This window comes from Salmo salar, chromosome ssa20 (genome assembly GCF_905237065.1).
Source record: "Salmo salar chromosome ssa20, Ssal_v3.1, whole genome shotgun sequence".
In the NCBI taxonomy this organism is placed as follows: domain Eukaryota; kingdom Metazoa; phylum Chordata; class Actinopteri; order Salmoniformes; family Salmonidae; genus Salmo; species Salmo salar.
This window is the reverse complement of record NC_059461.1, coordinates 74813485-74841472: the sequence shown is the minus strand read 5'-3', so window position 1 is coordinate 74841472 and position 27988 is coordinate 74813485. Positions and strand designations below refer to the sequence as shown.

Genomic DNA, 27988 nt, shown 5'->3' with positions numbered 1-27988 from the left:
TCATTATTGTTGCATTGTCAAGAAAGAACCTGCACGTAAGCATTTAGTTGGATGGTGTATACCATGTGTCCCGTACATACGACTAATGGGAACTTGTGTGTGTTTGTTATAAGAGACTTGGTAGAGTTTGCTGCTGGCACCTGAAGTCAATACTGCCATCTGCTGGTTATAAAATGAACTGTTTCTTTGACTAACGTTTTAGACATTTTCTGGATACAAAATGCCCCGAGCACCCTTTCCCATTTATAGATTTTTGTTTTACAAACCAGGGGTGTGAGAAGAATGCATAGAGTCAGCCATGCATCTAGGACGCTCGTTAAAGACCTCATGAGCAAATACAAAACACAAATTAGAAACAAATGGAACAGGAACACAACACAGTTAGTCAACGGACTGAGAGCATACTGACACACACACACCTACCAAACAAAAAAGGACAGAGCATACTGACACGCACACACCTACCAAACAAAAAAGGACAGAGCATACTGACACGCACACACCTACCAAACAAAAAAGGACAGAGCATACTGACACGCACACACCTACCAAACAAAAAAGGACAGAGCATACTGACACGCACACACCTACCAAACAAAAAAGGACTGAGAGCATACTGACACGCACACACCTACCAAACAAAAAAGGACTGAGAGCATACTGACACGCACACACCTACCAAACAAAAAAGGACTGAGCATACTGACACGCACACACCTACCAAACAAAAAAGGACTGAGAGCATACTGACACGCACACACCTACCAAACAAAAAAGGGCATGACGAGATTCATATGGAACGGAAACACACACTATTCAGACATAAGATGAGAACAGACCCATGTACCGAATGTCTGTGGTTATAAGCACACACACAGACCCAGAGTAGAAACATGCACATGTTGGTCAGGGATGGGCAGCCCTCATGGATCAATATAGATATTAATTATACTGGGACAGTGACATGTTGTTTTGGCTCAGTCTCCCCATTTTAGGGGACCAAAAGTATTGGGACAAATGCACTTAGGTGTATTAAAGTAGTAAAAAGTTCAGTATTTGGTCCCATACTCACAGCACGCAATGATTATGTCAAGATTCTGACTACAAATGTGTTTGATTTGGTTGTGTTTCAGATTATTTTGTTCCCAATAGAAATTAATGGTAAATGTATTGTCATTTTAAAGTGAATTTTATTGTAAATAAGAATAGAATGTTTCTAAAAACTCCTGAATGAATCGTGAATAATGACGAGTGAGACAGTGACAGACGAATACAGGTGCAACTTAAAAATGTGGTTGTGCACCCTCTCTCTTTTAAGGAACAGTAAGCATGTTATGAACCTAATTCTTATTTCTAGCATTAGTGTGACCTGTGGATATTTGGCTGCAGTGATGCTTACATGTGCTGGGAAGGCTCTTCGTGCTCATATCATGTGAGTGGGGAAAGGTCAGTAGGTAAGGTCGTCTCTATGGTTACACAAGACTGAATGTAAACAGGTAGACAAGGAGATGAACATTGAGTTCTCACAGTTTCGAAATGACAAAATCAGAAAACAGGAAAAACAGCTAAATAAAAGGGAGTCGACAGATGAAGTAGACAGCAAGCATCTTTCTGTTTAAGGCATTAAACAGTCAGATTTAAAAAATAGTTTTTTCCCCCCAAACATTGTCAACTTGTTTTCTTAAAAAAAAAAAAAAAACACACATATACTGCATAAAGTATGGGGATAGACAACACAGGGTCTCCTTATCGTGTAGCATTTCACACACGTACACTCAAGAGAATCCCATCTATTCCCAAAGTGAACACTGGACAGAGGATCGTCTCATGTGTAACACTTGCTTGGATTCTGAGGCAGAGAAAGAAGAGATGCAACTGGAGGTCAGAGCAGGTCTATAGAAAAATGCAGAAAGAATCACATACTGCATGTCAAAAGGGGGGAGGAGGGGAAACCTTGGGGTTCAGCGGTTCACCCTCCAATCCCCCCCAAAAAACATATAGTTTACACTCCCATGACTGGGCAGAAAAATGCAACATCTTATGAAGACATTTATACGATTTCATATAATTGTCTTGTTAAGTTTGTAAACTTATGCATTGTCTCTTATTTTTTTCTGTCTTAGAATATTCACAAGGTTGCCATCTGATGTGAGACAACGCTCCCATAGTCTTTCGTTTGTTATTCCTTGTGTTGATTAACATTCAAGTAGTTTAAAATGGCGGATGATTCTGGTCAGTCTGGGTGCTACGAGGGAGTGGGTCAAAAGGTTCTTACTATCACCCACTTTACAGAACACGCACACAAAGAGAACACTGTAAAGACTGCTGCATGTGTTTAAGCTTCCAGTATGAGTCAGAGTATCAATGCTTATAGTGTTAGTCAGGGCCGGCCAGACTGGCCCCTGTAGGGAGGACCTGTGAGCTTGTTGACCAACTGGGATGGAGGGGTCCCGAGCACAAAGCAGACCCGACGAGCACTGTGTGTGGTTCTGAATGCCTGCGGTCCAATGAGATCCAGAAACCAGGGCTGGTCTGACCTTTGCTCTTCTTCCTCAACCTCACATCACTATTGTGCATCTATACAGGTCAGTTAAAGTCGTCGCAAGGCACGTCCCTTATCCACCTCGCTCAAACCTTCAACCCTATCCTTAAGACCTCCCTGCACTCAACAAGCCTCTACTACCAATTGCCCCCTTGACACAAACCAGAAATGATTAGTATTGTTAGACTAAAATAGCTTGAGTGTTCTCCCCACTGTACCTGCTCCAGTAACCTATGCTCGTGTAAAGAAGCTTATTTAGGAGAGACAATAAGAGAGGGCAAGAAAAGCAGAGAGAAAGGGATCCTAAGAACTCATTTTCAATGACACCGCTTCTTTTTAAAAACCTTTAAACCATATCCCCAAAACAAACACGGTGATTTCCTGTCTACCAACCCCTCTTCCTGTGTCGTGCACCCCTGAAAACAACCCAACTCCCCATCCCAAAACAGGGTGCTTTTGGGACAACTTGCTTAAGTTTTAGACAGGATGGAGGGACTGGAGGTGTGAGAGATGACAGTCCCTGTTTCTTGGGGGTCTCTTTGTGCCATTGGTTCAACGTGGGGTGTAGACCCATCTCTCTCTAGGGTTTAATCTGGGGTCGTAGGTCAAGGGACAAAGGTTAACCATTTAGCATGTAGACCACTAGTTCGTAGGTACACATCATGATGGCGGTGTTAGGGATCTGGCGCACCAGGTGGGTGGTGAGGCCGCGGTACAGCGCCCGGTAGCCCTCTTCCTTGGGCACCGTGGTCAGAGTCTGGAAGAAGGAACGGTACTTGGTGCCTTCCTCTCGTAGCCGGGTCCGGATCACTTCTGTAACGATGGGAAAAGGAGAGGAGCACGCTCATTTCCTGGTCCATTTAAAATAAATACTTTCCCAGTACTGGATTCCATACTGGAACCAATACTAACTACAGGTTCTAACTAGTCTAAGGACTACAAACACATGACTGACTATAAACCCCATATCCTCCTGCTCCCAGGATGAAGTGCCCTCACCGTGGGGGTAAGCGATGGACGTGGCACAGGTCTTGGAGGTGGCGGCGGCGAGCATCATCCCCACAAAGTCCGAGGCATCCTTGGACGACTCCTCCTCCTCGTCGTCCATGTGCTGCGTGGCCTTGGCCTCCAAGATGCGCCGCTTGATGCTCTCGTAGATGACAAAGTGGATCACAGTCTCTGAGATTCCAGCGTAGGACGCTGACATTCCCCGGTAGAACCCTCGCAGGCCTTCTGTCTGGTACACCCGTCGCAAACACTCAAACGCATTCATGGGCTTCTCCCCGCGGTTCCTATGAAAGGCAGGCGGGAAAGGATTTACTAATGGTACAAACGACAGAGACGTTGTACACCGACACCACATCCTAAATCCGCCACTACTGACTCAGACCTGTGTGTTTACCTGGAGTCCAGCTGCATGCGAGTCTTGATGAGCCAGATAGGGTTGGTAGCTGTGATGGCTGTGAACCCTGAGAGGAAGGACAAGAGCTCTGATGATTCAGACACAGACACCACCAACACCAGGAGTGTCTGCCTACCAAGCTGTAGAACAAAACACTGTCCAAATCTTATCTGAAGCATCAGCCTTAAAGGGAATTTAAAACCATCAGAAATTAACAACTGTTAACCTTGTCAACACGTTTTTAAGAGAGAGACGAGCTCATGAACATACCACAGTATGACAAGGCCTATGATATGTGTTGTGACAGCATGTTAGTGTGTATAAAGGTTACACTCCCATAATTGCAGTGTTAGACTGCTTTAGCCTGGCAGTCATGTTGACACTGATCTCAGGGTTATTCCTAGCTCTCCAGATGCCACTTGGCTACACAACTCTCTGTATCACATATCTACGATGTACCAATGAGCTCTCTGTATCACATCTCTCTCTACCAATGGCAAACAGGCTTCTTTTCTCACCTGCCTATCAACACACCAGTCTCATACCAGAGCCAGTCTATTCCCCTCCCTGAGCTCCTGCATCACAGATAGAGAGGCCTGTTATGTGGCTAATACTGGTTCTACAGGTAGCTGCACCTCATGGAGTGGCCACTAGAGGGAGTATTTGGGCAGACTAAATAAAGCAGAGCCAACCTTGATTTGACTGGTGGAAGGACCGAGCCATGCTGCACAGAGGAACAGGGTGTTAACATAAACCTGTCAAAAACACAGTCTTATGTTCCTCCCCGGTCCTCCATTACAGAAACACGCAGCGCTCTTTAAAAGCCCAGCTTGCTTGACTGACCTAAATTCTAAAAGGGTAGAAGCCAGGAGTCTAGGCTACATTACATATTGCTCCTAGGATCACTGACACTGGACAGAAATAATCATCTAGAGATAGAATGTATTTCCTCATCTAGAAAAGGCCAGTGTGTGTGTGTGTGTGTGTGTATGTGTGTATGTATATATAATACTGAACAAGTTGGAGGTTTACAATATAATTTTATGATAATAGGCAGAATCTACCACACACTTTTGCTAGAGGCAAAAGGCAAAACTGGAGGAAAAGTCTCTGCATACTTCTAGTCAGATGCAAATGTCTTTAATTGTGGCTGAGCTTCCGGTCAGTGGACCTTCATCAGGACATCTCATGTCTCCAACATGTATGAAACCAGCTTGCATCTAGGAAGGCTGTTTAGTAGATCTTCCAAAAAAATTCCTGCCAGGGAGTTGATCTGCGAGCATCAGCCTGATATGCCAGGTTTAACATGGGGTTGTCACTTTGAAGCAGAGGTGCATAATGGCCAGGGGAAACAGATGATTCAGTGTGTGTACAGGAGGCCTAGGGAAGTGTCTAGGTTTGAGCTCTTGCATTATATTAGGCCTAACTGAGACTTGTCTTGAAAAAGGCTTTGTAGACTGAACGTCAACAATAAATAGACTTTATTGTACTCCCTTGCCTTTGAAAAATCAACAATGTCCTAACAAAATGCACATGGAAAGACAGAGGGACGCCTCGTGTGAGAAACTAGTTTAGTCACTAGGTTAGAGGATTAGGTCATATGAGGAGCTGTCACAGGAACCAACAGGCTGAGAGCTGCTGGGCAGATAGAAACCTAACCCTAGAATAGGAAGGTAAGGTAGGGGACCTCTACAGAACTAGTCAGTCTGGGTTCGACTGGACTTACCACCACTAACCTGGTCAGGTCCAGCTCTCTGGCATGTCTGACCAACACATTAGAAGTGGTCACATCACATGACTCTCCAGGTTAGCCTATCATCCAAAATTACTAGCTACAGTTGACTGAATACTCACAGAAAAATGGATGATTGAAAAGTATACCTACCAATGAAAAATCTATAAATAAAACTGTAAAAAAAAGACTGCATGGTATAGTGTTAGAAAGTGGGTGAGGTTGGTGTGGTTACCTGCCAAGCCAGCAGACACCATGTGGACCTGTGTAGAGTCCGGCTGAAACACTCCATTCAGTCTCTCTTTGGCACTGGAGTATGCAGCAAAATAGATGGCTCTGGAGGAGACAGGGTGAAAACATGATACATACTTCACAGCACAGGAATCAACATCTTCACCGTCCCTGGTGGGGAAACCCTTGTCCTGCCAAGGAACCTACAGCAAACAGTAGAAGGTACATGTATTCATACCGAACCGTTCCGTATTGGGGACTTCGGTTCGGTCCGCACTGTGAACCCGAATGAATACATAAAAAAATATATAAACATAAAAACCACTAGGTCTATATGCTATGTCTACGCTGTGTTGTATGCCTGGAGTAAATCTGTTTTAGGCTATTCTGTTGAAACATTGAGCCTATCCGCACATTGTAATCAAATTTGAATCTTAATTTGCCGCATTTCAAGGTCTTTTTTTGAGGCGGAGCCGGGAACTAGTTCTGTACGATGGCGAGTGGTCGGGTCGATAAACCAGGGGGATTCTCCATCAACGTTTCAAATCTACAGTTTGGGAAAATGTTGGGTTTCCCAATAGATTACAACGGCAATGGACAGAGAGTTGTGGATAAAACACTAAAAGAATGTCGCCACTGATCAACAAGAACAGCTTATGCAGCTGCCAACATCTGAAACTTTTACGTCGACCAAACTTCAGTATTCATACAACCGGAGCAACACGGAAACACAAAAGAACAACTTTGTCTACCCTCTGCATTCAAGTAGCCATTCGCAGCTGATTCTGACCGGGCAAAATAAAAGAGTGATAGGTATGTTAATGGCCGCGGATAGGAGCCCATTCTCGGTGGTTGAGAAGAATAGTAGGTTTCCGCACCTCGTGAAAGTGCTCGAGCCACATTACAAACTGTCTTTTCGCACCCATTTCAGATAACAGATATAATATATATACACACACACACAGTGTATTCGTAAAGTATTCAGACCCCTTGACTTTTTCCACATTTTGTTATGTTAGTCTTATTCTAAAATTGAGTCAACTGTTTTTTCCCCCCCTCATCAATCTACACACAATACCCCAAAATGACAAAGCAAAAGGTTTTTAGAAATTTTCGCTAATTTATTACAAATAAAAAAATGGAAATATTACATTTACATAAGTATTCAGACCCTTTACTCAGTACTTTTGAAGCACCTTAGTCAGCGATTACAGCCTCGAGTCTTCTTGGGTATGATGCTAAAAGCTTGACACACCTGTATTTGGGGAGTTTCTCCCATTGATCTCTGCAGATCCTCTCAAACTCTGTCAGGTTGGCTGTGGAGCGTCGCTGCACAGTTATTTTCAGGTCTGTCCAGAGATGTTTGATCGGCTTCAAGTCCGGGCTGTGGCTGGGCCACTCAAGGACATTCAGAGACTTGTCCCGAATCCACTCCTGCGCTGTCTTGGCTGTGTGCTTAAGGTCATCATCCTGTTGGAAGGTGAACCGTCGCCCCAGTCTGAGGTCCTCAGTGCTCTGGAGCTGGTTTTCATCAAGGATCTCTGTACTTTGTTCCGTTCATCTTTCATTTGATCCTGACTAGTCTCCCAGTCCTAGCCTCTGAAAAACATCCACCACCATGCTTCACCGTAGGGATAGTGCCTGATTTCCTCCAAATGTGACACTTGGCATTCAGGCCAAAGAGTTCAATCTTGGATTCATCAGACCAGAGAATCTTGCTTCTCATGGCCAGAGTCCTTTAGGTGCCTTTTGGTAAACCCCAAGTGGGCTGTCAAGTGCCTTTTACTAAGCAGTACCTTCTGTCTGGTCACTCTACCATAAAGGCCTGATTGGTGGAGTGCTGCAGAGATGGTTGTCTTTCTGGAAGGTTCTCCCATCTCCACAGAGGAACTCTGTCAGAGTGACCAACGGATTCTTGGTCACCTCGCTGACCAAGGCCCCTCTCCCCGGTTGCTCAGTTTGGCCTGGCGGACAGCTCTAGAAAGAGTCTTGGTGATTCCATTCTTCCTTTTAAGAATGGAGGTCACTGTGTTGTTGGGGACCTTCAATGCTGCAGAAATGTTTTGGTACCCTTCCCCAGATCTGTGCCTCAACACAATCCTGTCTCAGATCTTTACGGACAATGCCCTCGACATAATGGCTTGGTTTTTGCTGTGACATGGACTGTTAACCTTGGGACCTTATATAGACAGTTGTGTGACTTTCCAAATCATGTCCAATCAATTGAATTTACTAAAGGTGGACTCCAATCAACTTGTAGAAAAACTCAACGATGATCAATGGAAACAGGATGCACCCAAGCTCAATTTCGAATCTCATTGCAAAGGGTCTGAATACTTATGTAAATAAGATGTTTTTTTGTTGTTCTTTTTTTACATTAGCAAACATTCCTAAATACCTTTTTTTGCTTTGTCATTATGGGGTATTGTGTGTAGATCGATTTAAAAAAAGAAAAAGATCCTCATCAATTTTAGAATAAGGCTGTAATGTTACAAAAGTCAAGGGGTCTGAATACATTCCAAATTCACTGTAAGAAGCCAAAGCTGTAGTTGTCAATGAATTTGCCAATGCACCGCACCCTGTGTTGCTCTTACTACCGATGGCTGGAGCTCCAGAGAGCTACTTCACAGTGACAGCCCATCACATTACCCCGGACTGAGATGCACCCTGTGTTGCTCTTACTACCGATGGCTGGAGCTCCAGAGAGCGACTTCACAGTGACAGCCCATCACATTACCCCGGACTGAGATGCACCCTGTGTTGCTCTTACTACTGATGGCTGGAGCTCCAGAGAGCTACTTCACAGTGACAGCCCATCACATTACCCCGGACTGAGATGAGAAGTACGTGCTACAGAGTCACAGAAGTGCCCATATTTTTCTGTTGGTTAGAAAACATTATAGCATAGGCCTATACAATGTCTGAACCATGTTTACATATTGATTTCACGCGGCACATTGAGTAGTCGTGTGTTTTCAATTAAGAAAATCCAAAGTGTTATTTTTGATGGTGCTCTCATCAGGCATTATGACTCATGATCATATATGGAATCAGGAATACCAACACTATGGATTTTCTTAAACAAAAATGAAAGCTGCATTATGTCACTTTTTGGGCGACCTGACAAAATTCACAGAAATGTTAATTCTCATCGAAAGCAACCTAGAAAGCGGTAGATCTGTTTTATATGCGTCATTTCTATGCTTCCCGTTTTTTGTTTTTTTACACCAGCTACAAACTGCTGAACAATACAATATTTTTGGTTATGGAAAATATACTTCACAGTGGTTTAGATGGTACAATGATACTCAATATACTTGCATGTTTTGTCATCAACTGAAATTAGGCAAACTATTCAAATAGTACATCTTTAACTATAATTACTGTTGGCATTTCATTTTCCCGCTGTACTAAAACCGAACCGTGAACCCAAAAGCACAATGCATAACAAACCATAGGTTTGGTGAACCGTTACACCCCTACTAAATATGAGTAAAGACAACAGCAACAATGGCTGAGCTGAGTGTTTCAGTTTAAATAGGCCTTATTGGACCAAACGCAGTGCTAAAAGGAGTAGGGTTGCACAATTCTGGTATCATTTCCAAAAATTCACCAGAAGTTGTGGTTGGAAGATTCCAGATTTCCTGCTTATTCCCTCCTGGCACTGGGAAACTTCCACGCAGGATTTATGGAAAACCTAGGAATTTGGGGAAAATCACTGGAATTGTGCAACCTTAAGTAAATACATTCAGTACACACACTAGCCCTAATCTCTAAGTCTTTTTTCAACAATTAGCTACCTGTAGGTCTAGAAGCACATTTGAGGTGACAACGTTTGTGCCTAGCCTAGGCCAGGCTGTTTCTGCTTCTTCAGCCAATTTGCCATTGTCTCACCGTGTTTGGCTAGGCAGAGATGTATAACTGTTGACTACACTTGAGGTAGTTTATACCTATATCCAAACATGTTAAAAAAATTCTTCTTATTTTTAAAACACTTACCACTAAAAGCTTATCAGTCACAGTGTGTGTGTGTGTGTGTGTGTGTAGACGTGTTTAACTATTCTTGTGCGGACCAGAATTGGTGTTAGGGTTAGAATTAGGTTTTGGAGCTAGGGTTAGTTTTAGGGTTAAAAGCTAGGGTTAGGTTTAGGGTTAGAGTTAAGTTTAAGGTTACGTTTTTGTGTTAAGGTAAGAGTACGGGTTAAGGAAAATAGGATTTTGAATGGGACTGAAATGTGTGTCCTAACAAGGTTAGCTGTACAAGACTGTGTGTGTGTGTAGCCTAGGCTATATACACACACACTACATGACCAACATTTTGTGGATACCTGCTTGTCAAACATCTCATTCCAAAATCATGGGCATTAATATGGAGTCTAATGCCGGTGAGCTTTACACCACTCCAGCCGACGTTTTGCACTGTGCATGGTGATCTTAGGCTTGTGTGCGGCTGCTCGGCCATGGAAACCCATTTAATCAAGCTCCTGATAAACTGATCTTTTGCTGACGTTGCTTCCAGAGGTAGTTTGGATTTTAAAAAAAAGATAATAATAATAAAATCTGTAGCGAGTGTTGCAACCAAGGACAGTCGATGAGTTTGTGTGGCCTATCACTTCGCTGCTGAGCCGCTGTTGCTCCTAGACGTTTCCACTTCACAATAACAGCACTTACAGTTGACTAGGGCAGCTCTAGCAGGGCAGAAATATTACAAATTGACTTGATGGAAAGGTGGCATCGTAAGACGGTGCCACGTTGAAAGTCACTGAGCTCTTCAGTACAGGCCCTTCTACAGCCAATGTTTGTCTATGGAGATTGCATGGCTGTGCGCTCAATTTTATACAACTGTCAGAAACAGGTGTGGCTGAAATAGCTGAATCCACATATTTGAAGTGGTGTCTACATACTTTTGGCCATGTAGCGTATTTCGTGTCGCATCAGAGGCCCAGGTGATTTGACTCTGCATCAGCATCTACCCAGACAATGTCAACAAAGCACTCCACATACACTTAGCACAAGCTCTTGTTAGACATAGCATTAGCTAGCTTCTACCATTAGCTACCACTTAGACGCAACATCATCAGCGGGCCAGGGGATAATTAGCATTTGTAGCAATTTAACAACAAATCTTTTCTCTCACTCCTACAGATGGTTAGCTCACTGGCTGGCTACTATACAGTGCTACTCTGCGCCCTGATCACTGCAGCTGTGGCTTCTCTCTCGGCTTCTCTCTTCTCTCTCGGCTTCTCCCTCTCTCTCTCAGAAACCCTAGTTTGGTTGTTCTCTTCTTTATCCTCCACAGTGACCGACAGTGTTATGTAACAGCATTAAGACTGTGGGATGGACAGCCTGATGCAGTGCATTAGTGCTGTTTGTCTAGTCTAATACGGAACCCAAACCGGCTGCACGCGTGCGCCATCGTGCATACATTTATTTTGTCCCCCCACAGCAAACGCGATCATGACACGCAGGTTAAAATATCAAAACAAACTCTTAACCAATTAAATTAATTTGGGGACTGGTCAAAAAGCATTAAACCTTTATGGCAATTTAGCTAGCTAGCTTGCACTTGCTAGCTAACTTGTCCTATTTAGCTAGCTTGCTGTTGCTAGCTAATTTGTCCTGACATACACATTGAGTTGATATTTTACCTGAAATGCACAAGGTCCTCTACTCTGACAATTAATCCACACAAAACTGTCAACTGAATCGTTTCTAGTCATCTCTCCTCCTTCTAGGCTTTTTCTTCTCGACTTTATATTGCGATTGGCAACTATCATATATTACGTGCATTTCCGCCACCGACCTCATTCGTCTTTGTCACCCACGTGGGTATAACCAATGAGGAGATGGCACGTGGGTACCCGCTTCTATAAACCACTGAGGAGATGGGAGAGGCAGGACTTGCAGCGCGATCTGCGTCAGAAATAGAACTGACTTCTATTTTAGCCCTTGGCAACGCAGACGCTCGTTGGCGCACGCGAGCAGTGTGGGTGCAATAATTGAATAATATAGATTTCAAAATGTATTTTGCAACGCTGGCGGTGTAGTCAGCCTGTAACTGATGGACAAGGAATGAGATAATCACTATGACAGTGATTGACTGATTCACAACTCCTCTCTGTAAAAGTACAATTGTAAGATGTAAAATGGACCCCGTCAACTGACACAGTAACCTCCCAGAACCCCTTGACTATTAACCACGGCAACAAAGTGACCCCTCAGACATTCCTACACAACAACTGAGAACTCAGACTCCAGTGCTAACATCCACTGTGTGTGTGTGTGTGCGCGCAGTTGACCTCCAGTGGGTCAATGCATGTCAGATAATGTTAATAGTAGCTCCTTCCACTTAGGATAGGCTAGATTAGGGTTGTCAAGGGAGGGTATATTACTGGAAACTTTTGAAGTTTACCAGTAAACTACCAGATTTTTGGTATCTTCCAGGGATTTTATGTGGTCTATCACAGGTCATCTAGTGGCCATTTTGGGTACTTCAGATAATCACAGGTGTAAAGGTCTCTGGGCCTCTGTGTGGCCTTATCACATGTAAAATATATAAACAAACTTAATAAGATGATTTTAAAATAAAACAAAATAGAATGAAACAGCTCTAAAACATTCTAAATATAAACCATCAACTTAGTGAATTCCATTGATGTTTGAAGGTAGACTTAGCAATTTGACGTAGATGTTGAAAGTAAACAGTGGGTCAATTTCTGCAACAACTAAGAGTGTTAAAGCGTGAGGATCAACTTTCTCAGCTGTTTTGGTACCCTGGCTACCATGCTGTGAACAGCGTGAAACGAACCCGTGCACATGCGGAGATACCGTGTGTGACTGCGAACGATAAGAGCGTCTGCTAAATGACATAAATGTAAAAGTGTTGCATCTCGCTCATCTCAATATCTCCGGTGCTGCTTGTGGCAATGGAATTTCACAGAGTCTACCTTTAATATGAGGGTTTCAACATGAAATATCTTCGATTGTTTATAAACAAACTCTTTTTTATTATGTCAATATGTATTCGTTGTCAATGTTTTGTCGTCAAACTGGTGGCAGTTGTGAAAAAAGTCAATAGCTGGCCATTGTTGATGAGATGCTTTTTTTTTCTCTTCTTCAATAATTAGGCAATTTTTTCTTGAAACATATGGTCTATCTACTAGAAACTCGTGGACACAAATATAATTAAGTTATCTATGAATTAGGGCTGTCTACCACAAAAAACAATCTTGGTCGACCAAGAGTAGTCTTTTCTTTCGACCAATTGAGTACATTTTTAAAATGTGTATTTTTCCATATGTGTTTTAGTAAAATCATCTAAACTCAGCAAAAAAAGAAACGTCCTCTCACTGTCAACTGCGTTTATTTTCAGCAAACTTAGTGTGTAAATATTTGTATGAACACAAGATTCAACAACTGAGACAAACTGAACAAGTTACACCGACATGTGACTAACAGAAATGGAATAATGTATCCCTGAACAAAGGGGGGGTCAAAATCAAAAGTTACAGTCAGTATCTGGTGTGGCCACCAGCTGCATTAAGTACTGCAGTGCATCTCCTCATGGACTGCACCAGATTTGCCAGTTCTTGCTGCAAGATGTTACCCCACTCTTCCACCAAGGCACCTGCAAGTTCCTGGACATTTCTGAGGGGAATGGTCCTAGCCCTCACCCTCCGATCCAACAGGTCCCAGACGTGCTCAATGGGATTGAGATCCGGCCTTTTTGCTGGCCATGGCAGAACACTGACATTCCTGTCTTGCAGGAAATCATGCACAGAACGAGCAGTATGGCATTGTCATACTGGAGGGTCATGAGGAAGGGTACCACATGGAGGAGAGATGCGCATTGTGCATCTTAGCCACACTCTCCTTCTTCTTGGACAGTGGCATCCCCGCTGCCTCCTCAATGGATTAGTCTCAATGGATTAGTCCTCTGAGACAGGTGCAAATCAGACAGGTGTCTCGTGTGTCATTCATTTTTATATCTGTGATTGAGCAACTAAAATAATCTTGGTCAACCAACAGCCTATCGACCAGTCGACTAAATGGGGTCACCCCTAATATGATATATATATTTTTTACAGTTATTCAAGAATAAATTACCGAAGTTACGTTAGATTGCCATAGATTTTGTTAAGATTCCGGTAACTTTGGTAAAATACCGGTAGTTTTGCAACCATAGGGCAGATACTGCGTAGAGCACACATACAGTGAGCTCAAAAAATATTTGGTTAGTGTCAAACTTCTGCTTGTTTTGGCTTCGTACTACAGCACTTTGGATTTGAAATGATACAATTACTACAAGGTTAAAGTGTAGACTGTCAGCTTTAATTCGAGGGTATTTTCATCCATAACGGGTGAACCGTTTAGAAATTAAAACTTTTTATGTGTCAGGTAACATATCTGCTTGAAATGTTTGGATGGCGTGGTTAGTGATATTGTTTAGCCTGAAATATGAAATGATTATACAATAATATAATTTCATTAATCTAAAATGTTTTATGTAATGTTGGGTGCTTACCTGGAGGGGGCCACGCCCACTAGGTTAGGCCCCAGGCCCCTGAACAGAGAGCGGGCTCCTTCTTTCTCAAGAATCAACCTGAAGACAAACACACAACAACATCTTACCCACCACTCACAAATATTCACATTCTTTTCACTTAAACGTCAGTGGCGTTCATAACAATGAACTAGGAATAGGGTCTGCTGAAAGCCTTGCTGGGTTGTAACAACAACTTGTAGAAAGAAAAACATGAAGTATGATAGTTGGATACGATGTGATACATCCTGCTGCTGGGGTATGCTACAGATCCCCAGACAGGCCTTTCCCTGAAGGTAGGGGAGAGAGAGACAAGCTCTAGGAGTTGGATTTCAGTCCACATGGCACTGCCTGCCGAGGAGACATGAGCCAGAGCAAACAACATGGGGTTTCGTGAGGAGGGAGGGATCCTGCTGCCAAACCCCACAAGAGGATAGGGGGTAGAGCGGAGGGCGTGTAAACACCCAACACCAGCTCATTTTTACTCTGGTTTCTTGAGACTTCTACACATTAGGCTACTTAGGACTGTTTACTGTGACATTTAAATGTGCAAAGCTGGAGGGCAATGACAGTAATAAATCCCAAACTATCAAAACCAATAACACAAGCATAAAGTATTGTATTCGTACAGTTTGATGGTTAACGAACATAACTAGACATTGGAATATAGGCCTATGCCTGTTTGATCTTGTGGGCTGATATTGTCATAGACTATGTTACTTAGGGCTGGGCGATATGGCCAAAATCTCATATCCCGATAAAGATGCATATCACGATATAGGTCATTTCTTATCCCGATAAAGATACATAGAATTGAAGTCGGAAGTTTACATGCACTTAGGTTGGAGTCATTTAAACTCGTTTTTCAACCACTCCACAAATTTCTTGTTAACAAACTATACTTTTGGCAAGTCGGTTAGGACATTACTTTTGGAAAATTCCAGCAAATGATGTCATGGCTTTAGAAGCTTCTGATAGGCTAATTGACATCATTTGAGTCAATTGGAGGTGTACCTGTGGATGTATTTCAAGGCCTACCTTCAAACTCAGTGCCTCTTTGCTTGACATCATGGGGAAATCAAAAGAAATCAGCCACAAAATGCAGACCTCCACAAGTCTGGTTCATCCTTGGGAGCAATTTCCAAATGCCTGAAGGTACCACGTACACCTGTACAAACAATAGTATGCAAGTATAAACATCATGGGACCACGCAGCCGTCATACCGCTCAGGAAGGAGACACGTTCTGTCTCCTAGAGATGAACGTATTTTGGTGTGAAAAGTGCAAATCAATCCCAGAACAACAGCAAAGGACCTTGTGAAGATGCTGGAGGAAACATGTACAAAAGTATCTATATCCACAGTAAAACGAGTTCTATATGGACATAACCTGAAAGGCCGCTCAGCAAGGAAGAAGCCACTGCTCCAAAACCACCATAAAAAAAAGCCAGACTACGGTTTGCAACTGCACATGGGGACAAAGATCATACTTTTTGGAGAAATGTCCTCTGGTCTGATGAAACAAAAATAGAACTGTTTGGCAATACTGACCATCGTTATGTTTGGAGGAAAGGGGGAGGCTTGCAAGCCAAAGAACACCATCCCAACCGTGAAGCACGGGGGTGGTAGCATCATGTTGTGGGGGTGCTTTGCTGCAGGAGGGACTGGTGCACTTCACAAAATAGATGGCATCATGAGGGAGGAAAATTAAGTGGATATATTGAAGCAACATCTCAAGACATCAGTCAGGAAGTTAAAGCTTGGTCGCAAATGGGTCTTCCAAATGGACAATGATCCCAAGCATACTTCCAAAGTTGTGGCAAAATGGCTTAAGGACAACAAAGTCAAGGTATTGGAGTGGCCATCACAAAGCCCTGACCTCAATCCTATAGAACATTCGTGGGCAGAACTGAAAAAGCGCGTGTGAGCAAGGAGGCCTACAAACCTGATTCAGTTACACCAGCGCTGTCAGGAGGAATGGGACAAAATTCACCCAACTTATTGTGGAAAGCTTGTGGAAGGCTACCTGAAACGTTTGACCCAAGTCAAAACAATTTAAAGGCAATGCTACCAAATACTAATTGAGTGTATGTAAACGTTTGACGCACTGGGAATGCGATGAAGGAAATAAAAGCTGAAATAAAATCACTCAATTATTATTCTGACATGTCAATTTCTTAAAATAAAGTGGTGATCCTAACTGACCTAAGACAGGGCATTTTTACTTGGATTAAATGTCAGGAATTGTGAAAAAACTGAGTTTAAACGTATTTGGCTGAGGTGTATGTAAACTTCCGACTTCGACTCTACATATCACATATCACGTTTGACCCAAGTCAAAACAATTTAAAGGCAATGCTACCAAATACTAATTGAGTGTATGTAAACGTTTGACGCACTGGGAATGCGATGAAGGAAATAAAAGCTGAAATAAAATCACTCAATTATTATTCTGACATGTCAATTTCTTAAAATAAAGTGGTGATCCTAACTGACCTAAGACAGGGCATTTTTACTTGGATTAAATGTCAGGAATTGTGAAAAAACTGAGTTTAAACGTATTTGGCTGAGGTGTATGTAAACTTCCGACTTCGACTCTACATATCACATTTTCTGTAAATTCAATGAATAAATAGTTTATATAAAATGACCACATGCAAAGGCCTATTTCTTATTAGATTTTGAATTATACTCAAATAAGGTACTTAGTCATATTTGATTATATCTCCCTTTATTTAGAACCTTTGTACAAATTTTCAATTAAGCACATTACAAAATATAAAATATGAATGTATAAAATCTAAAAAAGGTCAATAGAAAACACTTCAACTATATTTGCAAACAAAATAAATATAGGCCTAAAATATATATATATTTTTGGGGGCTTGCCTATTTTGCATGTCATTTTGGCATTAATACGTGTCACATGGTACCTTGGGTCGAGTGTTCGCACCAACTCACGAAACTGTGTAAATTGGGGCCCATGTCTTTGCAGATGTAAGTTGTAACGGCAGCTGTTATCTCCTTCCATCTTCCTGATTCTTTGCCATATGGTGTGCCGCCGGCAAAAGCCTCTTGGAACGTCTGAGTCGGGGGTTTGTTTTGAGCACTCTACTGTACTTTTTGGGGTCTCATCCATACACACTCTCCGTACTGTTTCATGTGAGTCTTGCATAGGTGGTAAAAAAGAGGTTAGTGGTGTTTGAGCCTGTTTTCGGGACCGGCCTGCGGCATATTTTGCAGAGGACAGTTTCCTGGTCCGTGTCAGACTCATACACAAACCACGTCTATGTAAACAAAGTAGCCCCTCTTTTAGGTACGAGCTCTGTGTCTCCGTGCCACGTTCACTCTCCTCCATGTTTGTTTGTGTTGCAAATTTCCGTGTGGAAGAACGCAAAGCATCGTCCAATTGACGAAAAATATTGCCGTAAAGGGTTTGATTTGCGACACAACGAAATAAACAATAGAGCATAATATGAAACGATAAGACATTTTTCTATCGTCCCACGATATATATCGTCATATCGCCCAGCCCTAATGACAATGCTAGTAAATCAAGTTGTGCAGGCTGAATATAATACCCACTTGAGGCAGTGCAGGGGTCCTGGAGGGGCCATGCGTGCTACGCTAGGCCCATTGACGGTACTGAGCTGCACCTCAGACACGTAAAGTGTGATGTGGGATGACTGTAGTCTGGTCTTCACCACCTCCAGGGGACAGGTCAGGATGGCTCCTACCGTTCCCCCACACCTAGAGAAGGAGAGAGAACATAGTGGGGAAGAAAACAGAGGGATTTTCTGAGGTGGCAGCACATATCACTCCGCTGCTCGAGAAAAGCGGCAGACAAACTGGCAGTCTGGAAGGTGCTGATTCCATTACAGAAATACACTGTGAATCCAGAGAATCTGCGGCTTGTGGAGCAATGTGGAGACTAGGGGAGGCTTGTTGGGCAGTGTGGGGACTAGGAGAGGCTTGTGGGGACTAGGAGAGGCTTGTGGGGACTAGGAGAGGCTTGTGGGGACTAGGAGAGGCTTGTGGGGACTAGGAGAGGCTTGTGGGGCAGTGTGGGGACTAGGAGAGGATTGTGGGGCAGTGTGGGGACTAGGAGAGGCTTGTGGGGCAGTGTGGGGACTAGGAGAGGCTTGTGGGGCAGTGTGGGGACTAGGAGAGGCTTGTGGGGCAGTGTGGGGACTAGGAGAGGCTTGTGGGGCAGTGTGGGGACTAGGAGAGGCTTGTGGGGCAGTGTGGGGACTAGGAGAGGCTTGGATTTGGAGAGTCAGCACAGTAATGCCCCGTCTGTGGAAAAAACTGTTCTCGTCTGGAATGAATCAATGCAATATCAAACACTGTGTGCCAGTACCTTTCACACACCTAAGTTGACCTAATGCTTTCCAAAAGCACACAAATGACCAGGCTACCAGAAATACTGTCAGACATCCACAAATGTCTATGACTGTGAGTCTAAGCTTCTTTATATGAACTCTTGAATACAACATGGTTTTGACTGCAATGGAAGTGGGATGATTTGAAAGAAGAAGCCTACATTCTACAAGTCCTTTGGTGGCAATATGGCAAGTAGAAAGTATGTGTTTATAACCTAGCCCTGAGCAATTGCCCTGTGTTGCATCATAAAATATATTTAAAAAAATAAAAAGATATGAGGGAATCTTTTCAGCCAAGCCCCAGTAAATTACAGATACGGTGGTTGATCATTAATCCATACTTCTATTGAGGCAGATACAGAGGGAGATGGCCACAGTAAAAAGACAGAGGGAAGCCCACCTGCTACACATGCACGCCTGGCACATGTGGACTGCGCATGTCTACACATGTGACAGAGCATGAGCACCGTGGCGGGACATTAGCAAAGGTAAACAATAGGAGGGTGCGGTGCTAAACACTCTCTTCCAATAGTCCTACGTCAAGCTACTGATGTTATTTTGAAAGAAAGAACATGTCTAGGCCTTTTTCGCAATATGTCTGCCATGTGTAATGAAACAAACTTGTTTTTATTATGATGTCAATAAAAAGATAGGAAACAATAAAAGGCTTGAGACGCAACCGAATGTTATGGCGACCCGCATGACACAGTTACAGGGAAGGGGCTAGCCGACTAAACTCAATGGAGTTGAGCAGTGACTAGTGTAGGCTGACTGGAGTTCCCGACATCACACAACATTACGTTTTTATTAAAAACTACAGATGTCTTACACATGACATTGTCCTGTGTAAATGCAAGCTATTCTTTGGGTGTTGAAATCTGTTTATGCAAACTCAGAACTCCAGTCTGCCCACACTAGTCACAGATCAACTCCATCGGAAATTGTGGAGTTTAGTTTAGTCGGCTAGGAAGCAGAAAAACCCAGCCCTGTTGATTAGGCTACTACCCATCATAAACTAACGATTACCTCTATTCCTTCCAGAATGGTTCACTCATGTATTGGTGACAAGTCACCCTCATACAGTAGGGGTCTTCCAACCCTCTCTGACATATTTCACAATTGGTTGTCTGGGCTGAAATTGGCCATGTGCGGACTTCCGGCGACGATGTGGTGAGGAGCAGCAGCTAACTAAAGAGATTCGCAAAATGAACAAAAATCTCAGACAAAATTACAAAAGTGGGTGAAGATGTGGCTGAAATAAAACATACAGCGGACACTCTCGACAACCATGTTAAACGCCGAAGAGAAGATATCAACATTGGAGGACAAGAACACACACCTAAACCACACTGTTGAAAAAATGGAGACTGCCAGAAAAACTGGAAGAATGACTTCAATACCAGGAAAATCTGAGAAAGTCGGAGAAACACACTTCGGAACAGAGGGGTTCCCGAAATCCACATAAATACGGTGGATTGTGTGAAAGACATTTTATGCAATCAATTTGAGGACACACAGGAGGATGTTAACATCATGACCATTGAGAGAACACATCGGAAACTGACGACACCGCGCCCTGGACCAGCCCCACGCAACCCCCGGCCTATCCTGGTGAAATTCTTACCATACACTGACAGGGAGAAGTTCCGGCTCAAAGCCAAATAACTTAGGACTTTTTGCTGCAAAAGGGACAAAGGTGGAGTTTTCCCCTGACTTTTCCAAGGAGGTTCAGGACAAGAGAAATGCGTTCACGGAGGTAAGACGTATGTGCATAAAAAGGGGACTAAAATACTCCTTGCAATACCCTGCCGTGTTCTGGGTTACTGTGAGAGGATCACTACGTCGTTCTTACTGACCCAAAGAAGGGTGTTGCGGACGTCAATGAGGCTGAACAATCTGAGTAGCGTGGTAGGCTATGGAAGATCCACATGATGGGGGTGGTTCATCAGGGATGGACTACCATTTTTCCCTAAGCTGATAGAACTTCCTATGTTGTGAGCAGTCTCACAGAGTGTTTATGCTGTGAATGTTGCCTATAATGCATCTTTCTGGTTTACAGTTGATATCATTATAGTACTAGATTGCGCAGGATTATAATCCAAGCATATCATTCTGTTTTACGGTCATAGTAGGGATAAACATATCTATTCTTTTAAGTTTTCACTCTTGTCTACCAACTATTGCTGTTATGATATAGGCTACAACAGGCGTGTTGGTGCCATGCATGATGGGCAGAACCCAAAGTTTAAGTTTATTTTATCATTATTATGACCTATACCAGTCTCCCTTTGGTGTTTGTTCTCTGCTTACATTCCTGCCTTATGGAATTAGACAGTTCATGAGAAAGGTAATATCTTCTCTTTGCGAGTATAATGATCAGCCTGTCTTTAGGTTCAATGTTTTTTCTATGACATGTCATCGTTTCAAAATGTATATGGTCATGCCTAAATTTGGCGTCGGTAAAACATTCTTATTCTTGTTGGAGCGTCAGTGCTGGGAAGACCTCGAGACACTTCACACGGATGAAGGCCTGGTTTAGGGGAGAGTTATTTTTCCTTTTGTTTTTTTATCTTGTGGGTTTGGGAAATGTTTATGACATTTGTTCAATGGGAAGTTTAGTGTTCTATTTGGAGTGCACTACCAGTCGTTCACTTTCTTTGATTCTCTAAGCATTGTTCTAACAGTCGTCACGTTTTGGTAGTAGTATATTTACATTATAAAATCAGGATTATAAATTAGGCTCCTGGAGCATTTTTTGAGAAATCCAAAACTGTTGTAACCAGGACCTCCAAAACTCAAGAAGCAATTAAAACACTGTAAGGATGCTGGTTTTTATGATATATGGAGACTGATCAATCCAACCACTCGTGATTACACATTATTTTCGAATAGGCACACTGTTTATTCACGCATCGACTATTTTCTGATCTCACACTCTCTCATAGATAAAGTGGGTGCTTGCAGTGTGGACACGATAGCCATGACAGATCATGCGCCCATTGATCTGACTGTTGGAATAGGAGAAGGAAGAGAAAAATTGAAATGTTGGTAAATGAACACCAGCCTCTTACATGACAAGGTGTTTTGTGAATTCCTTTGTGCCAGTACACACTACAAAACAGGCACGTGTGAAACAGGTACATGTCTGGGAAGCTTTTAAAGCATACATACGTGGAGTAATGATACAACAGTCAGCTACTATTAAGAAACTAGATTAACAGAAAATGTATCAACTTGAAACAGAGTTCAAAACTCTGGAGAGGGAATATTGGTCCAATCCTAACAACATTTCTGTGGTAAACCTGATGAAAACTAAATATGAGCTGAATACTTTATTCAGTAAAAAAGTGGAATATTTCCTGTACAGGCTGAAGCAGAGATGGTAAGAATCAGGCGAAGGCAGGAAAACTGTTGGCCAGTATCCCATCCCATCCTGGGATACCCAGTGATTTCTATAAAAGGTTTGCAAAGCACCTTAGCCAAGAAATATCGAATACATTTAACAAATGGATTGACAGGTGAGCTCCCACCTATGAGTGACGCAGTAATCACCCTAAACCTCAAAAAGGGAAAGGATCCCCATGAGTGTGGGAGCTATAGTCCAATTTATTTGATAAATTGTGATAGAAAATTGTTTACAAAACATCTGGCTATGAGGGTGAATCATATCATTAAGAAAACCATAAATCCAGACCAGGTGGGATTTGTGAAAGGCAGAACTTCATCTGACAATCTTAGATGCCTATTGCATGTCATCTGGAAGGCAAAAGATTTGGATACTTCAGTGGCAGCCTTATCCCTAGACGCAGAAAAAGCCTTTGACAGGGTGGGCTGGGACTACCTGCAATATACTATAAAATACATTTGGATTTGGACAGGGCATTCAGAATATTATTAAATGCATGTACAATGACCCCAAATCCATAGTAGTCACTAACAGACTACGATCATCTCCATTTTCAGTAGGACGAGGCACAAAACAAGGTGACTGTCTCTCGCCTCTCCTATTTATTATAGCATTAGAACCATCAGCCGAAGCATCAGATTATTTGAGTAAACAAAAAGTGGGACTGCAGAATAAAATAATCTCCCATACAAAAAATATATGGAGTCAGATTCAAAAGAGAGAAATCTTCACCTCTGCTTCATTATGGAACAACCCTAAACTGAAAATAGGGCGGGACATGGTTTTCTGGAAAGATTTGTATAGAAAGGGGATAAAGAACAACAGTTGTCCATATCAAGAAAACTAATTTAACTCTTTTGAAAAACTAAGGTCCAAGTATAATGAACAGAAACAAGACTTTGAGATATCTCCAGCTTAGAGATTATATGTTTAAGGTAGGCAAATTATCAAATTATCTGTACATTCTGATATAAGTGTTAAGATGTACAGTTGAAGTCGGAAGTTTACATACACTAAGTTGACTGTGCCTTTTAAACTGCTTGGAAAATTCCAGAAAATGGATGTCATAGCTTTAGAAGCTTCTGATAGGCTAATTGACATAATTGAGTCAATTGGAGGTACCTTCAAACTCAGTGCCTCTTTGCTTGACATCATGGGAAAATCTAAAGAAATCCGCCAAGACCTCAGGAAAAAAATGCAGACCTCCACAAGTCCGGTTCATCCTTGGGAGCAATTTCCAAACGCCTGAAGATACCACATTCATCTGTACAAACAATAATACGCAAGTATAAACACCATGGGACCACGCAGCCATCATACCGCTCAAGAAGGAGACACGTTCTGTCTCCTAAAGATGAACGTACTTTGGTGCGAAAAGAGCAAATCAATCCCAGAACAACAGCAAAGGACCTTGTGAAGATGCTGGAGGAAACAGGTACAAAAGTACCTATATCCACAGTAAAACGAGTCCTATATCAACACAACCTGAAAGGCCGCTCAGCAAGGAAGCGGCCACTGCTACAAAACCGCCATAAAAAAGCTAGACTAAGGTTTGCAACTGCACATGGGGACAAAGATCATACTTTTTGGAGAAATGTCCTCTGGTCTGATGAAACAAATATAGAACTGTTTGGCCATAATGACCATTGTTATGTTTGGAGGAAAAAGGGGGAGGCTTGCAAGCCAAAGAACACCATCCCAACCGTGAAGCACGGGGGTGGCAGCATTATGTTGTGGGGGTGCTTTGCTGCAGGAGAGACTGGTGCACAAGATATCAGTCAGAAAGTTAAAGCTTGGTCGCAAATGGGTCTTCCAAATGGACAATGACCCCAAGCATACTTCCAAAGTTGTGGCAAAATGGCTTAAGGACAACAAAGTCAAGGTATTGGAGTGGCCATCACAGCCCTGACCTCAATCCTGTAGAACATTCATGGGCAGAACTGAAAAAGCATGTGCGATCAAGGAGGCCTACAAACCTGACTCAGTTACACCAGCTCTGTCAGGAGGAATGGGACAAAATTCACCGAACTTATTGTGGGAAGCTTGTGGAAGGCTACCTGAAACATTTGACCCAAGTTAAACAATTTAAAGGCAATGCTACCAAATACTAATTGAGTGTATGTAAACGTTTGACCCACTGGGAATGAGATGAAGGAAATAAAAGCCGAAATAAATAATTCTCTACTATTATTCTGTGTATGTACACTTCTGACTTCACCTGTAATTTGCAAATGATTCTCACATACCGCAGGGCTTATATATATATAGCTACCTTATAGGTGGATTTAATGGAACTTGTAAGGTCCTGAAAGCTGTATGGGGAAAAGACCTGGAGGTAATTTTTAGAGAGGAGAAATGAGAGATGCCTGGTCCAAACTGATTCAATTTAAAGTGTTCAATAGGATTTACTGGACTCCTCTAAAAGTTGCTATAAACACAACCAAAAAAGTCACATTGAGACACTGGAGGGAGAAGGACCCTCCCTCATATAAGGAACAGTACATAGCCTTGGCAGAAACAGCTTCATTTGAAAGATTGATTTATAAAATGAATTGTCAACTCAATAATTGTATTGATATCTGGGGACATTGTTTCTCTATCGCTGAGAGATAATCTGTAAAGGCCTGATAGACTACAGACATACATAGATAGATGACTGGTAGGGGAAGGGATTTTTGCTTTGTTTGTTTTCTTTTTCTTTTTGTTATATTATAGTTATGCATGGGGGTGAAAAATTATAAGGTTGTTTCCTCTTTTTTATTGTATGTGTGGTTCCGGTCGGGGATTTGGACACACCATTCAAATGAGTGGGTGGGTGAGTCCAGGCTTTTGACTGGTACTGTATATTAATGTCTGCCAATTTATTATTCAGTGATACATGTAATTCAATTGCATTGTTATATCGTGAAAACCAAAAACGATTAAAAATAATAAGAATTGGCCATGTGCCTTTGTTTACAAGAATTAAGGAGCGCTCTTGCTCTGTATTGATCCATCTTGGCCTTTTTCCATGAGTCTGTGAGTAACACATGCAGGAATGCTTCTTGCCCTGCAGCCTCAAGCTTGACATACGCCTTCACACACACAACAGCGACCCAGCTGAAATGTGTCCTGAAATCTTCAACATAATCTTGAAAGCATCTCATCTGTTCTTTCACTCTATTGACCATATGAATGTAGAAGTCGTGATATTATTTTTCTACAGCCCTTGCATGTTGTGGTTATTTATAAATCAAATCCTCATCTAGCCCTTGATCATGACCAAGTTCAGGTTCCATTACACATAAGAGTCATTGGAAGAAGGATCTTCCTGTATGTGGAATTTTTTTTAAGAGCCCTGGGGCTTGGTCTGAACAATAACACGCATCGCTTGTGGTATGGTTTTGGAAGCATAAGGATTTTATATTTCATATCAGAGAAATACTTTTCTAAAAACAAAAAGGTTGAATTGATACCTTTATAGGGTTATTGTTCCCACACTACCATATCTCCATGTTACAGCGCGTGTTTACAGAAGACAGAAGGACCACCTGTGCTAATTCACTATTGCGCATGCTCCAAACACCTGGGTGTAACAGAAGAAGGCTGCCAGAAATGTGTTGTCAATGAAAAATACTTTTGGCTGCAACTGTGATAAAGCCGGTTAAAACAGTTGTGTATTTCGCATTTGTGGAATTATTTTGATTTGAAAGTAGAGGGATTTAAGTTTTTAGAACTGTATGGCAATTTAGAATCAATTTATGTTTAGGTGGAGTATTTGGTTGTTTTGGCTGCCAAAGCAAGTCTACCTCGGAAAATAACATATACCTTGGACCTTAATGTGTAATGGTAACGTTAGGCTCCTTATGAGCACATTTTGGTCTAGTCCTCATACTATCAGTCATTGCTCGCTTCAATGTGACACTGACTATTTACCATTACAACCTTGGGCTGCATAGGTTTAATTGGAGAATAGTTCCCCATCGGCTGCGGCAGTTCGGGTAATGTATAGCTAGCTGGCCATGGTAGACTTTGGAGAGCATTTGTTTTGGTTCTGACGCCGCATCCTGATCAGATGCCACTATGAAATACAATACTTATACCTCAGTGAGAGAAACCGGATAGTTTACAGCTTACCACAATATTAGACGTCCTCTTTTGACCGTTAATGGTGCATTAGTTGCACGAGTAGCTAAATAATTTGATAGTAAAGGATGACAGGCAACGTTAAGATTAGCTAACGTTAGAATGTGAAATAAGGTCAAAACAATGGCATCCGAGCGCACGTGCTAAAACGAGTATCAGCGGGGTTATGGCTAATAGTCAGACAATATAACAAGTTTGTATTTAGAGAATATTAATAGAAAAACTCGTGTACAATAGAACAGCTGGCCATGTTAATTTGGGCGCAAAACTTCTACATAACGCCGCAAAATAAATGGTCCTACCAAAACCAGACGGGGTCAGTTATGACATTGAATTTAGCTAGCTAATATTAGCTAGTTAGCAAGTTAGCAAACATCTGCTACAGGCACATCATCGGGAAGGAGTCCAGACTAACAGCAACCAATAGATAACTAGCTAACTAGACATATTTTAATTGTATCGCTTGCTAGCTAGCTTCATCTTCCATTCCATTATGTTAGGTACTGTTACAGTGGACTGTATTAGTAGTTAGCGATTAGCCATGATACTCACCCTCCAGCAAACAGATGAACCAGGGTATCTCTCTGACTCATTCTGTCTCATATTCACAGGACCCGTACGCAGGGCACCACTTTGGGTTGGTAGGAGGGCTAACGACAAGGAATTTGTAACTTATTGATCACTAGTCCAATGCGCCGTGTTGTGGTGGAGGTCAGTTGCTAGCAAAAACGAGTATATGTAACGTTAGCTTCCCCCGATTAAAAACCTCGCGGTCTCGACAGTGACTTTGCGTCTCTTCTGTGTTAACAGGGATACTATTTTGCCATAGTGGATGTATTTTTCTAGTGAATAAATGAAAACCGTTGTGATATACTTATACCCCGACACATCTTTCGCATGACTGTTTCATTCCTCGTCGTCAAGCCGAGCCACACTGAACGCTACAGCGACATGACAGAATAGTTTTCATCGAAAGGGAAGTCGCAAAACAAAGGCTGTGATTGGCGGGTGTAGAAGTACGTCATTAAATCCCGCCCCGTTACTACTTTTCACGTGATCAGACTTTGAATGGAAGCTTTGCAAGTTAGTGATACAGCAAGCTTAAATAAAATCGAATAACATTTTTATTGGTCGCGTATTTTGCAGATGTTATCGCAGGTGCAGCGAAATGCTTATGTTTCTAGTTCCAAAAGTGCAGCATAACTAACATACAAAACAATACACAGAAATCCAAAACATTGAAATAAAGATATTATGAAATATACGAACGAGCAATGTCAGTCTGGAATAAATATGTAGCGAGTATTCAGACCCCTCTAGCGACACATTTTTTTTAAATCGACTAGTGACAAATCTAACGACTTTTTCTGGTGTTATTGGAGACTTTTGGAGACTGACGTGAAAGCACATATCGTTCCTACTCTTCTCAACGAGCAGCGGGTGCTGCCATGTGCCCCACCCTGTCCCAAAGCACTCACAGGAGGCCAAGTCAAAATCAAATCAAATTTATTTATATAGCCCTTCTTACATCAGCTGATATCTCAAAGTGCTGTACAGAAACCCAGCCTAAAACCCCAAACCGCAAGCAATGCAGGTGTAGAAGCACGGTGGCTAGGAAAAACTCCCT

The 27988-nt window shown here is 42.3% G+C and overlaps 1 protein-coding gene across 1 annotated transcript; it reads right to left on the bottom strand.

The window, feature by feature from the left end:
* Positions 1 to 6: 6 nt before the first annotated feature.
* LOC106581305 (solute carrier family 25 member 36-A) lies at positions 7 to 27337 on the bottom strand. The gene is made up of 7 exons (XM_014163268.2): positions 26914 to 27337; positions 18034 to 18198; positions 14432 to 14509; positions 5912 to 6012; positions 3945 to 4011; positions 3542 to 3834; positions 7 to 3355 (listed from the first exon to the last, which is right to left on the bottom strand). Exons 1-7 carry the CDS (start codon positions 26952 to 26954, stop codon positions 3162 to 3164), a joined length of 939 nt encoding a protein of 312 aa, XP_014018743.1. The 5' UTR covers positions 26955 to 27337; the 3' UTR covers positions 7 to 3161.
* Positions 27338 to 27988: the final 651 nt, after the last annotated feature.

Coding starts and splice junctions, on each gene's coding strand:
- LOC106581305 (XM_014163268.2), bottom strand. CDS start 26,954: ATGAGTCAGAGAGATACCCTGGTTCATCTGTTTGCTGGAGG. Junction 14,510..18,033: donor GGACCCCTGCACTGCCTCAA/GTGGGTATTATA, acceptor GTTTGTCTTCAG/GTTGATTCTTGAGAAAGAAG. Junction 6,013..14,431: donor GTGGGCGTGGCCCCCTCCAG/GTAAGCACCCAA, acceptor TGTCTCCTCCAG/AGCCATCTATTTTGCTGCAT.